The sequence below is a fragment of the Hippopotamus amphibius genome, chromosome 3 (genome assembly GCF_030028045.1).
Source record: "Hippopotamus amphibius kiboko isolate mHipAmp2 chromosome 3, mHipAmp2.hap2, whole genome shotgun sequence".
NCBI lineage: Eukaryota > Metazoa > Chordata > Mammalia > Artiodactyla > Hippopotamidae > Hippopotamus > Hippopotamus amphibius.
Window position 1 is genome coordinate 107,537,004 of NC_080188.1, and position 15,208 is coordinate 107,552,211.

A 15,208-nucleotide genomic window follows, 5' to 3' on the forward strand; every position below is an offset into this window, starting at 1 on the left:
GGGGGCATCCAGGGTTGGGCTGAACACCACAGTCAGGACAATGAGTAGGTTGCCCACTATTGTCACAATATAGATGAGCAAGAGCATGACAAATAATATTTTCTGACCCTGGAGGCTCTGAGTGAGCCCCAGGAGGACAAACTCAGTCACATTTTTTCCTTTTTTCCATAGGTCCTTCTCTATGTCTTATTTCAGAGTTCAGGACAAAATTACCTATAAATATATATTATTAATAGTGACTTTCTGAAATATTATGATAATTTTTATTCAGCAAATAGGCAGTATGGTTTATTATGTTCTGGTACTTTCAGATATTATATTACAAAGCTGATTAAAACACCATCCCTAACCTTGATAATGTTATAGACAAAGGGAGAGGCAAGTGATTAGAGACAAATGTGGGAACAGGACACATTATTAAACAAATGAGGTGTCACAACTAGCTTTCCATCTGCAAGCTAATAAATTGTACATATAGTTAATACCTTATGCAAAAATAAATACTGATTAAAGTTTTAATATAAAAGTAAAGCAAGGTTTACCTTATGTTTCCTTTCCTTTTAATCGAGGAGGTGACTTTCTACATTCTAGGGGTGGAAGAATCTTCTTAACCAATCATTGAAATACCAAATAGATATATTTGACAATTTCACATTTTTTTAAGGATTAGGAAACAATGCCACAACACCAATAGACTAAAGTAATTTGGAGAAAGATATACATGTTAGAGGATATACACAGATGTAATATCTAAAATAGAGAAAGATCTCTAAGCAATTAACCAATAAAAGATAAAAATAAAAACATGAAGTAAAAATATCAACAAACTATTAAAGGAAGAATAACTCTAAATGGCCAACAAACATATGATAGGATGCTGAAGCTCACCTGTGAACAGAAAAGTAGGAAGTGACATAGCTTGCTTACTACAATAATACCTTGGACTTTTGAAAGTCATGAATCAAGGTGTACAGATGCTACCTCATCTTTTAATTTTTAACATATTAACAGGCTATATTCAGACAACATATTAATTGAAACTATCATCAGATTTACAAATACCTGCCCATGAAAATATCTGCAAATAATTACACTTCAAATTAATTTCTAACAATGTCTTTGAAAAGTTAAATTTATTCCAGATCTTTAGAATATGAAAATATCCAAAAAGAGTATTATAGAATAGAATCAATCTTCACATATTTTAGTAATCACAAAGGATTCCTAACATGGCTGCATCTGAAAATCACAAAGGAAAACTCTTAAAAGACTGAATTCTCACACCACCAACGTACTCTTGCAAAATGTAAAGCCTAGTTTAGAATTTTGTGTCTAAATAATATACATCCTAGGTTACCTGCATAAGGAGACAGCCATTCAATCCATGCTCTGGGCTCTGGTACCTTCTCCTTTGTCCTTCATGCACTGATGCCGTGTCTGGGAACACAGAGAGTAAGATACAGGCAGCATCACTGGACCTTGAACTGGTTCCATGTAACCAACTCTTTCCAAGCTTACAGGAAATCTAATGCATCTCAGTCATTCAGAAAAAAAAAAAAATATTAGTTTTCAAATTGTTGGGATTTCAAAATTAATGTCCTCTTACCTAAAGAGCTCTAAAACTTAATTGTGAAAAGAAACTCAAAATTTTCACCCTTGTCAGAATTAGTCCTGATAACAAACAAATGTTAAATCCAAATTTTGATCAGAGAGAGTGAGAGATAACTCCAAATTGTGTAAGAATGGTTTACAATAAAATTTTGCTGTTTGCTTTTATACCAACGAAAGTGAAATAGCCTTTGCAACATTTTGATTCTCATTCAGTTATTCTGTCCTGTCTTCTTACATCATTGTTGAACATTGGGTTTCTGAAGGATGAAGAATACTTTCACATATATAATTTGTTATGTTTTGAGTCCATCATTTCAGTTCGAGAAGAAGCCTGTTATGTGATTACTGCTACAGGCAAATTCTCTCAGAGGTATGGACAAAGGGCCATAAATACTTTGTGTACATGTAACTACATCACATATCATTGTCATTCAATTGGTGCATCTCCAAGGGTGATTTTTGTCTAATTAAATTCATTGGGACCTTAATCATAATTTTGAGGGTAGACTCTTTATCTCCAGAGATGTCACCAGAATAATCCTGTGTAGAACATGACTTATAGAACCCTGTCCTCCAGGAGAAAATCATAAGAAACAACTTGAGGTCATAGCACCAAGGGGGGAAAGTCAAACTTGGGCACAAATAAAGTATATAAAATCTTTCTTGTTTAAATCATGACCTTCAAAATAAGCAAATCTGTTCAAGTTTAAGCTTTGTCTTTGAAGATGATATCTGAGCTGATTTCCAAATATTATGAATACTAATTTCAAAACAAGCCATTTAAAGTTTATTTCAAATGCACACAAAGTTTGTTCCATAGTTTGTCCCGTAAGTTCAGACAGACAAGTTGATAGATTCTGTATTAGTATCAAAGTAAGGAAATAGAAAACATTTGTGGAACTATTGTATTCATCTGAAAGTGCTCACAGGGCACTTACCAAAGTAGAAAATAACCTAGGGCATGACACAAGTTGCAATACATTTTGAAGGACTTAAATCATTTTATATATATATGTATATATGTATATATGTGTATATATACACACACACATATATAATGTTATTCAATTAGAAATTGATAACAGAAATATACCATTTCCCAATTATTTACAAATTATGGAACACAAGCCTGAATTATCTGTGATTTCAAAGATATTTTCAACAGAAAGATAATGACACACATATATAAAAGACATATGGGGACTTCTCTGGTGGTGCAGTGGTTGAGAATCTGCCTGTCAATGCGAGAGACATGGATTTGATCCTTGGGCAGGGAGGATCCCACATGCCCGGAACACCTAAGTCTGTGTGCCGCAGCTACTGAGCCTGTATTCTGGAGCCGGTGAGCCACAACTGCTGGGCCCACATGCTGCAATTACTGGGGCCCACAGGCCTACAGCCCATGCTCTACAACAAGAGAAACCACTGCACTGAGAAGCCAGCACACTACAGTGAAGAGTGTCCCCTACTTGCTGCAACCAGTGAGAAAAGCCTGCACTCAGCAATGAAGGCCCAGTGCAGCCAAATAAAATAATAATAATAATTAAAAATGATAATAATAAATAATACTTTAAAAAAGATATATGAAATTTATCTATGAAAGATATATATATATATTAGGCTATACATAATATAATACAATATAATACATATAAATTAACTAGATGCAACTAAAGGAGAATTTAGAGTGAAATTTATAGATTTAAATGCACATATTAGAAAACAATAAATATTTTAAGGAATGTAGTAAGCTTTTGTCTTCAGATGCTAGAAAAGTAAAATTAAAATAACCCAGAGGACATTGTAGAATGAAAATGGTAAGAAGAAGACAGACATCACTGAAAGAGAAATTGATTGAAAAGAGAGCAAATATTTAAAACCCAGAAATGATCCTTTGAATGTTAAATAAAATCGATAACTTTCTAGCAAAATGTACTGTGAAAACATAAGAAAAAAAATGATCAGATTCAAGATTGAAGACAGGGTCATCACTGAAGATTTTACATCTCTTAAAAAAATAGTACAATGATATGACAAGTTAATTAATGCAGTATATTTGCCAACTAAAATAAAATAGACCACTGCTATGAAAACACAACTTTCTAAACATACACAGAAAAATAATTAAAAATGAATAATGTAATATCTAAATACATTGTGTTTAGAATCCTACCATCCCCCCCAAAAAAAAAAATCCCATTTAGCTTTAATCAATCAGTTCTATATAATAGCTAATCCAGAAATAGTATCATTCTTTCAGAAAGACTTTCACAGAAGGGAGGAAATTAATATACTTCCTGGAGAATTTTATACACCCAGCACAACCCTTATATAAGAATGATACAGGGCACCCAAAGGAAAATAATAAGATTAATAGCTCACTTAACAAAGACACAACATTCTGAACAGGATACTTAGTTTGATTCTTTTGGATCACTTCTTTTTGAACTTAAAAAAAAAAAACTTCTTGTTGATAGGGTTTCTGAGTCAGGTCACAAGAAGTATTCAGTCTAGCGCTAGTCATGTCACACTACTGAAGCAAAATCTTTCTAAGTGTTCAACCAGCAGCACTGCCCCTGTGAACGGTGAGATTTTCTGACTGGTGAGGATAACCACACTTCATGGCCCAGTGTGAGGAACAAGCATTCTTCTCTCTCATCCACCTGGGTAAGTCTTTCCCCAGCCACAGGTATTTTCCTCAAATGCATGCACAGGTGAGTACTCTGATGAACAGTTGAGAGGAATCCTCTTCAGTTCTCCAGAATTCCGTCTCTCAATCTCTTCCTATCCCTCTCTCTTTCTCTGTCTCACCCACACACATCCCATCCAGGTCTATATATCTGTCCCGTGTGGTGTTCTACTCTCAGAATTTTAGCTGCCTTTGTGTCTTCAGACCCCAAAATTTCACCTCCTCAAATAAGAGAATTTACCAGGAAATTTTCAAGTATCCCACTCTGTACCACAATATGGAAAGTGTTTAAAGGTAATAAACTGGAAAAATCTAAGAACTCAATTTGTTTCCCATCACACAGTGATCACCATCACTTATTTCTGACACCTAGTTCTTGAAAATAATTTTTTCATACATTTTTTCTGATTTGTTTGCTTGTTTATCAAAAACTCTACTTGAACATTTGGAGCAGCTTTAATCAAAATTCCAAGTAGTTTGACACAGACCACATATCTCTTAATTGAGAAATGGATAATGGAACTGTGATACATCCATAAAAGGGAGCTCTATTCAGCAGTAAAATGAATAAACTACAGACTAACACACTGATATGCATAAACCTCATATGCATGATTCTAAGAGCAAGAAGCCATATTTAGGAGCATGGAGTGGACATAATCTTACATATAGAAAATGTAAAGGATTGCACCAAAACTGTTAGAACTACAAAACAAATCCAGCAACGATCCAGGATACAATATCAACATGCAAAAATGAGTTGCATTTACATATGATAACAAAGTATCTAAAAATGTTAAGAAAATAATCTCATTTACAGTAGCATCAAAAAGAATAAAAAACAGAGGAATAAAGTTAACCAAGAAGGTTAAAGATGTGTATGCAGAAAAATATATGATGATGAAAGAAATTAAACATAAATAAAGATATCCAATGCTCATGAATTAGAAGAAGAAATATTATTAACATGGCCACACTATCCAAGTCAGTATGGAAGAAGTCAGCCATCAGAGCAGATGTAAAATTCATTCATAAGCAGTTCATGGAAAAGGAATACAGATCATTTGAAACATGTGAATAGATGCCCAAATGGATGGCATTCTGACAATAATTGTGAACATCAATATTTTAAATAGAAAAGTCAATTGACTCAGCAATTCCACTTCTAGGAACTCATATAAGCAAAATTTGAAAACTTTATGGGAAATATGAAAAGGACCAGATGAATAAATTTTAGTGTAGCTTTATAAAGAAGTTAAGAAGCAGGAGGAATTCAGAATGAGTTAGATCTATATAAACTGGTATATAAAGATCACCAGGAGGCTGAGCAGCAAAATGCAAAATTTATACACTGAAATATAAACACAAATACATATGTGAAAATATGCTTGTATTTGCAGATTATTACTTGAAGAATCTTAGCAACAGAGTATAGTGACTGTATCTAAAAGGACAGGGAGAATCTAGTTTGGTATGGGGAGGAAGTTTATTCTATATTATATCATTTTGCATGGATTCTATTTTTAGTATTTATTATTAGCTATCATACTTTCAATTTTTATTTAAAAATTAAAGTATGACACTAAATTTCAATGTTAGACAAGTGAAATTGAATAAAAAGGGTATTCTACACATCATTAAATATTTTAACTAGGACAATAAATAGAATGAAGATAAAAGATGAATATCTTACTAAAAATAAAAGAATAAATGAGATGGTAATAAAAGTGGATGATAAAATTAGTAACTTTATAAAAATTTCATTGACTAATTTATTACATATTATTTAATGGCAACACACTGTTAAAGCACTCTACCTTTCTAGGTGCAGTGATAAACCAAACATTATACACTTTACATTCTAGCAGGGAATATTTATTAAGAGAATGAACATATAGTTCAGTCTTTAATTATGATTATCACTATTCCTTTAAAGAAATGGAAAGTTTGCATCAAATTTATGAAGACTTTTACATTTCAAGTGATTGGTCCTAATGCAAATGACTAACTTCAAGATGGATAATGCACTAAAATTTGACTTGACCTGCCCTTTTTTCCTTCAGGGCTTCTTCACAGCATTAGTCATCCAAGAATTTATTAGACTGTAGATTAATGAGTTCAGTATTGGTGTTAGGACTGTATAAAATATGTATAAAATACACTCAGTGATTTGTCAATAGGGGAGGACTTACAGGTCTCACATACATGAAAATGCAGGGAACAAAGAAGCAGACAACCACAGTGATATGGCAACCAGAGGTCTGGAGTGCCTTCCACATCCCTTCCTAACTCAGCTTCTTTAGAGAGTGTAGGATGACTCCATAGGAGATGAGTAAGAGCAGAACCACAATAGTGCAGATCAGTCCTCCATTGGCCACCACTAAGATGCCAATGATATAGGTGTCAGTACACATGAGTTTCAATAATAATAAATTGGGACTCACCTTGGGACATAGATGTTGGTAGCAAATATTTTGGCCAGCTACCCCATGACAAGGACATGGTACTGGCAAGATACCATATTGGAATCCTCCCTCTAGCGTGTCAATGGTGGCACGCAGCCCCACTCACCAGCCAGGTGGCACCAGTCTTGGGAAGCCCCAGGCCAAGTAGCTGGCTAGGCAAGAACACACCCCACCCATCCACTATCAGGCTGGCTAACTTTGGACACCTTGAGCCCATAACTGACCTGGGACCTACCCACCAGGTGGCCAGCACCAGCCCCAGACTAGCCTCCTTCCCAACTTTCCAGGGCTGAATTTTTCAGTCACTGAATCATGTACTATTTACATCTTTCAAGATGGTTATTACCACTGTGTCACATCTAACTTCAAGAGAGTTGACATTTTCAAGTATTTTAAAATGTTTCTCAGCCAAAAAACTAAGAACTAAATTCTATCTCAATGAATAACAACTAGTATTCCCAAAAGACATGTTTTCATTTTAGAAACACTTGGAGTTATAACATTCATTCTTTTTCTACCTTTAATAGTAAAAACCAAAAACCAAAAACCAAAACAAAACAAACCAAACAAAAACCCACAATATCCTTCCATTACAACACACTTCACATATTAAAACTGGTTCCTTAATGTAGTTGACCACACACTCTGGGAAGACTACTGAGAAGGCAGAGCCTCTCAATTTTGCTGAATATGATCCTCCGAGGTGATAGGCCAACCTCTGTGCTTGGATGACCTTTACTAACATTCTACAGTTACTCCAGGTTCTTACCTAATGGTTCAGACCCAAGTTATAGTAATACTACAAATATGCTACCTATTTATGTGCTTTATGTATATCTGTTCATTATATATAAAAACAGTAAGAAATCTGCATCCCCTAAACAATTACTTTTACATTAGGTAAGAGATATTGCCACCATTTCAAATACACATTTTTAAATAACTTACTTTTTTGAAAGAAAGAAAAGGATATAGTTTGGTTATTTAAACTTAGATTAAATTGAAACTCTAGCTGTGCTGCAAACAACTACACAAATCTATATCCAATTCTTTTTACTTCTACTTCTTCGAGTAGAAACCTCATTTACTCAAGACTTTCCCTATCCCTACCCCTGGATTACACTCATCTTCTCTCTAACAGTCACAAGACAAAATAAACCACACATCATCTAGTCTGGATTTTGTTGAAAGGTTTAACTCTCTCCTCAAACTACAAAATTGACTATTTTAATAATTTAACTGCTGATTATATCCTATTCCAGGCCTAGAATTTGTGGGGAAAAAAGTTTTGTTTGTAATGAATTGGAGACAGCCATGCACAACTTAGTAAACAGAGTCACCCCAGTACCATGTCCAGATATTACTACATGTTCAAATTATGGAAGAAATAGCTCCAGTTCAACACTGAGCTTGAAAAAGTGACATTTGTGAGAAGTAACACATGTTGGAGTGTTGTAGTCAGAGAAGATGATTTAAAAAGATTTATTAGTAATGTATGATGACCTGGTATTGTTTACTTGCATAGAGGAGCATTGCAGGTATCCCCTACTTTCCGAAGTTCACCTTAGCCACTTGGCTTTTATGAAGGCCAACATTAGTTCTTGTTTTCACTCATGAAAAAAAATCCAAAGGGAATTTTTGTTTTTTACAGGAAAAAAAAATCCATTGTAATACTAATGTTGGTGAGTTTTATTTTTTTTCAATTTTTCTTTTATTGAAGTAGTTAATTTATAATGCTTTGTTACTTTCAAGTATACAGCAAAGAAATTCATATATATATATGTATATATGAATCTCAAATATATATATATTCTATTTGAAATTCTTTCAATTACAGGTTACCATTACCATACTAATGTTGGTCTTTTGTAAAAGTGAAGTCGCATAAACTTAATTTTGAAAAAAGGAATAAATTTGTTCTGCTGAAATATATTTCTGCATGTGAGACAAGGCTACAACAAATTTGCCACCACCTACTCCAAGAGCAAAGTGAATCATCGATGGCAGGTGTTTTTCTTACTTATACACCTAAACATGCCACAAACAACCGTGTTTCATTTGAAAGAGAGTAAGATTGACTTTTAATGACCTGGGTTGGAAATTTGAAGCTGAAATTTTTGAAAGGGGGCTGCATTCCAGTGCAATAGTTCCTGGCATACTGTATAAGGGAAGCAGGTATGATGTGAGTCAAGTAAATTAGTAAACCTCTCTTGGCTTCAATTTGCTTTTCTGTAAAATGATGATAATGATAATGGAACTACCAGTTTAGCATGTGGATAGACCAACTGAGGTGAATATCACTAACAATAATAATGTGTTAATTTGATGTAAATATATGTAGCTGACCTACAGAGTGATAGCTTTAGAACCTAACCATATGCATTTTTTGTTTAGATCTGTGAAACATGCATACCCTTGGTTCAAGTGGTTCCTCAAGTCCTGATATGAAAAATGAAGACATTTCCTTAATATTCAAGAATAACTGTGAGCTATAGGGATATTAAAAAAAAAACAGTCCAAATTTAGAGTAATTCCAAAATTTCTGAAATTTTTTCTTTTAAGAATAGAATTAGAGATAGTTTGTGAAAAACTCTTTGCTCCTTTAGTGGGTGTACCCTTTTGGTTTTGGTAAATTCATAGTTCAGAAAAAAAAATCAGCTACTATTCCTTCAGTCAACTGTCCTTTTCCCATGTATTTACCTAAGAATTTCTATCCCTTGTTTGCTTTACTACAGGCTAAGCTAATATAGAAGAAATTCATTTGTGAACATTGAGATCAAGGTCCTATGGAAACCCCAGCTTCATCCAAGTAATATATATAAGATTTCGCGAAAGTCACAGGAAGCCTGGAGAAAAATGTGCTCTATAATCATCAAAATGTGGGTTTATAGTTATTCTTTCCATTGTCTATTCTGAATCTATGAACATGAACATTGAAACCTTGGCAAAATGCATTAAAGTTATTAAAATGCCTAAAAAATGCCTAGCCAAGATTAAATTCCAACAAATGTTAGTTTCTGGGCCTTATTTTTAATTTTCTGTCAATGATGAGGAAAATTTGTTTGTTTCCTTTCACACTTTACAACAGGCACAATCCCCCTGTGTATACAAACCATCACCGTCTTGGCAGCGTGAACAGCCTAAGTAACTCTCCTCGTCAATAAACTCCTCATGGCATTTTTTGCCTCTGTGTTTCTCACTGTGTAAATGATAGGGTTTAACATGGGGGTGAGGATTGTATAGAACAAAGCCACCAACTTGTCCACAGGGTAAGTGGTCACAGGACGCATGTATGTGAATATACAGGGACCAAAAAAGAGCACCACTACTGTGACGTGGGAGCCACATGTAGAGAGGGCTTTGCGTCGTCCTTCAGAGCCATGGGATTTCAGGGAGCTCAGGATGACTATGTAGGAGATAAGTAGCATGAAAAAAATGAGTAAGCACATGCCCCCAGCATTAGCTGCCACCACCATTCCAAGCATGTAAGTGTCGCTGCAGGCAAGTTCCAACAGTGAGAAGAAATCACACATGAAGTGGTCAATGACATTGGGACCATAGAATATCAAGTCCACTGAGAAAAGAATCTGCAGAGTGGCATGTAGGATCCCCCCGATCCAGGCCACCACCACCAGGAGCTGGCAGAGCCCCTGTCGCATGATGGTCGTGTAGTGCAGAGGCTTGCAGATGGCCACATAGCGGTCATAGGCCATGACAATGAGGACAGTGATCTCTGATCCTCCCAGCAAGTGCTCCAAAAAGGTCTGCGTCAGGCAGCCACCCCAAGAGATAGTTTTCCTGTGGTACAGCAGGTCAATGATTAATTTAGGGGTGGTGACAGAGGTCAAGGAGGCATCTATGAAGGACAAGTGAGTGAGGAAGAAGTACATGGGAGAAGAAAGTGTGGGGCTGAGGGAGATGGTCATGACAATGAGCAGATTGGCCAGCACAGTAAATAGGAAAATGAACAGAAAGACAATGATGAGTATTTCCTGCAAGTGTGGGTTCTGTGTGAGTCCCAAGAGAATAAATTCAGTCACATTGTTGGGAGGCCTGAGGACATTCATTTAGGGAGTAATACCTTCCTGGAGCCTAAATTACCTACAAAGCAATAAAGAATGATACCAGTTAATCTTGAAAGGCTTATGGTCTAAATTTCTGAGAAAAAAATATTGTTCAGTCACTGTAACTGGGGAGCAAGTCCTTGTCACTTTTGCCCCAGTACTTGTTTCAAGTCTTTCTTTTTTTTCCATGATGATCTTCATCTCTTCAGATAACTAGTATCTGTCACCTGTAAAACATCCATAGGGCAATGTTTGAAGTGTAATTTTCTGAGAAAACACTGGGCTACCTACATCAGATCTGGATTCTTATTCTGGTTTGGACTCCATTTGACTCTCCAAAGTCATTTCAGTGCCCCACACTTCTGAGCCCTCCTCTGTGTCTGTGAGGATACAAAGTATAATTCTCAGATGTACCTTGTAAGTTTACAGTTGCTTCAAAGAGGTAAGAATTATTCCCTCTTCCATTAGAGTTTACATATCAACCATCAGCTCTAACTGTGGAAAGAAAAACACCAGAAAGACACCATCAACTAACATCTATCACAAGCAGGGAGTTTAGGGAAATATACATTTCATTGATGACATACTCCACCTGCTACCAACCAGAACACATAAGCTATTCAGCCTTGTTTCCTCACTTATCATACTACCTGGCATGATGTCTGCAGTGTCTGAAACCTATTAGATGATGAGTAAATGCTTTGTGAATTGCTATTTGCCATGAGTAAGAATATGATGGCTTTCCTAGACCATGAACCTAGGAGGAATTCAAGTTCTCTTTTTCTCCTGCTGTGTTTATCATCACTCTCTACTTCATTAGAAACATAAATAAATATTTGAATGAAGGTCCACTTCAGTTTAATACTTTCTGACACATTGTATGAGGAAAATATGAAAATATTTAATTGCCTCAAGGAAATAGTATGTTCTGGGTCATTTTAATTTTAGGATAATTAGTGTGTTCATTATTTGATTTTTTTTTCAAAATTCTGGTCCACATACAATTTAACATAGTAATATTCAGTAAATTTACATTCTCTGTAGATTCAGATAAAAAATTCTTGCATGGGTGTTCAGTACACAACATCTTTTAAGCAAAGAAATCCTTATTTTCAAAGTTCTAAAAATAAAAGTTTAATGAGTAGAAGAGAGAGAAATAGATTGTCAGGCAAAATGGAGAGATAATGTACTACACATATATACATGTGTACACTAACATCAGCACATATAAAATAGTTTACTTATGATAAGTACCTTTTACAAGTTAACTTGTTCAAGAAATATTTATTGGACACTGTGTATATTAATTTATATATGTTCACATAAAGTCATAAAACCTGTCCCTGTTAAATGCTCTCAAGTCCCTAAAATTTTATTACCAAACAGCAGCAGCTCATCCATGGTAGAATGAACTTCCCCCTCATGTTTCTGCTACATGCATTCTCGTGGCTTCTTCTCCCATCTTCCCATAGCAGCCATCATCCATCATTCATAGTAACAGGAATATTATGAATAGAGTGAAAAATTTGGCGAACATAAATTTCCCAAAGAAAAGACAACAGAAAACAGAAGTATAACAAAATATATTCTGCAAAAAAATGTTTCTTTTCAAACATAAATGGATAAAGAGCTTTATATTTTAATTATCCAAGATTCAAATATTCTAGTTTTGTGAAAACAAAGTGCAGTACCTTCATTGCATTTCCTTATTTTGTGATGCAATCCCCCAACAGATTAGAAAAGGGTATAGTGTACATGAAGGAAGAGTCAGATGTCATTAAGTGTTTTTAACTATGAAGAAATGGAAATTACTTTTTCATTTTTTTGGCTCAAACACACTCTCTAGGAATATACCCGAATGGAAAATATTTTTAATGGAGAAAAATTATTATTTACAATTTTGTTCTACACAATCATTAACAGCTGCGGAAAATTTAGAAACAACAGGAATGTTCAACAATGGAGAAATGAATAATTAAAATATAGTGCATTTCTTTGATTAATGTGTAGTTTTTTACAGCCATGTTTTTAAAAAATGTGCAATATCATTGGAACATTCTTAAGTTGTAGTATAAAGTGTAGAAAATTTTGGATGCAAATTTGAATTGTATAATTATTGTGCCTAATTTAATTCTAATTTATTATTATCATAACTTTTAAATATCTATCAATAAGAAATAAAAACCCGAAACATTTTTACTTCTAAATTGATAGTAGTGCATTTGAGTCTATCTTTCTTGATGTTTTGGATTCTGAAAAAGGGACATAAATGTCAGATGGGTGTGGTTGAGTCATGATTATATGATTTGTAAGAGCAATTTAAACCTGAGAGTCTCTGATTATGTGATTTCCTAGGGAAAAAAACAAAAAACAAAAAAACCAAAAACCTTACCTGTGAACTTTTCTGACATAGGGCCATGACCAGATGACTAGCTCACAGGCAACTGTTAGTTCACCAAGAGAGAAGTAAAGTTGTAAGATTTCAACATGCCAACTAGCTCAGCTACAATAAGTATCCTTGTTTATTTATAAATGGTACATTTGAATAAGCCTTAAAAGTACTACCACATATCCTGTTTGCAGGCAAATTCCATGTAGTTTCTTAGCTGAGGCTAATAGGCCCTCGAGGGTATTTCACCATCATTAGCAAACCTTGCCAACAACACAATTATTTCACATAATTTAACTGAACAATAGGGGAGAACTTTTATAGCACTCATCTTTCATTTTTAAGTCCTCTTTGAGTCTACATGCAGCAAAAACCTATGACAGAAAAAAAGGTTGATTGCTTATGAAATTAGGTATTTAATAATATTTGAGTTTTTTTTTGAAGTCAATATGTACTATTGTATAAATCAAACATTTACTTAGGTAACTATCTGATATTTAAGTTTTTATTATAAGAATTTGATCTTTTAATTGACCTACCATTTATACAAATCATAATTTTTAAATATTGTTTTCAGACTTACATTAATTGATAATTATGAATCCTGTTACAGCACTGGCCCTTCACACCAGGTGGAGTCTACAGTACTTCTTCAAAGTAGTTGTTTCTTGAGCCAATTCTGGAATTAGATTAACATGATAATGATGAAAGTTATTCCATTATTCAATTACACTCAGAGACAAGGAATTCTCTTATTTCAGTCATTTAAAGTTAATTGTGCAATATCCATATGGGATGGGAAAAATAGGCAATAATAGTCACAATTTATAACAAGGAAATATAAGACAGGGAATAATAACACCATTTGCCAAGGGGAAATAAGAAACCAGGCCACTAAATCCTGGACCAGGATCCGTATCTTAAACTGCTGTTTTTCAGCTAAAGTGGCTGCCACCAACTCTAAGGACCATTACAATTATCTATGAAAAGAGATAAATATTTATATTTGAAATTATTTTGTAAATAAATTTAAATTAATTCAACTCAGAAACATTGCTGTACAGATCAACACTCACTCATTGTATTCCAATATGCTTGCCTTGATAAGAAGAAAAGTGAATTGTACATAACTCTGGATTGGCTCCAGAGAATGTGGTCACTATGAGCAGCATGTGTCATGAAGGAAAAGACTTTAAGAAAACTGAAAACACATGAATAAACCTGGTTTGAATGGACACTCCAATATTAGAGGGCAGTAAAAATATGTGCAATGGCAGATGCAAGAGACAGTGAAAGTTTGAATTCTTGTATTTGATCTGCCAGCATCAGAATGTGCCATTTTAGAAACACCCCTTCCCTCCCTAGTCTCAGATTCTTTGTGTGCACAGTAAAAAGAGTGAATTAGGTACTCTCAAATAAAACTAATTCTCAATGTCTAAGATTTTATTTGTCTATTTGTAGATCAAATGGGGCAGGGCTCCTGTATTTTCTCCTTTACTCTAACCATTGGAGAAGAGTAGCAAGAAGTAGCCAAGTGCATCACCTGAGAGACAAAATATTCTTCCCTGCCTACCCTGTGCTATAGCATCTTCATTTCCACCTAATATTTAGTGTCAATTACCTTTACCAGAGTCATATACCAAAGTCACAAGACAAAATTTCGGAGTTAACCCGACCCCTACAGCAACCTAATTCCAGAGTTGACTTGACCCCCATACCAACCTTTGATTCATGACTTGGGCTAGCAGATGACCCGACCCCATATTAGGGAAGATATTCCCCTATAGGACCCCAGTCTATCACCTAATGACACCTTTTGCCTTATGGAGCACTGACTAATCAATTAATGCCATTCTCTCAGCAGGAATTTCCTTGCTCTTAGGGTTATAAAAGCTGGCTGGGAGCCCACAAGTGGGTTGGCTCTCCCTGGCTACCTGAAGGTCAGTATGCTGTCTTTACAGCGTCTCTTCTCTCTAATAAACTCCATCTT

General features: G+C 34.8%; 1 protein-coding gene across 1 annotated transcript; it reads right to left on the reverse strand.

The window, feature by feature from the left end:
• Positions 1 to 9,905: 9,905 nt before the first annotated feature.
• On the reverse strand, positions 9,906 to 10,832 carry LOC130850361 (olfactory receptor 140-like). Its single transcript, XM_057729850.1, has one exon. It carries the CDS (start codon positions 10,830 to 10,832, stop codon positions 9,906 to 9,908), a length of 927 nt encoding a protein of 308 aa, XP_057585833.1.
• Positions 10,833 to 15,208: the final 4,376 nt, after the last annotated feature.

Excerpts from the sequence above, each read along its gene's own strand:
- LOC130850361 (XM_057729850.1), bottom strand. The coding sequence starts at position 10,832 with ATGAATGTCCTCAGGCCTCCCAACAATGTGACTGAATTTATTCTCTTG.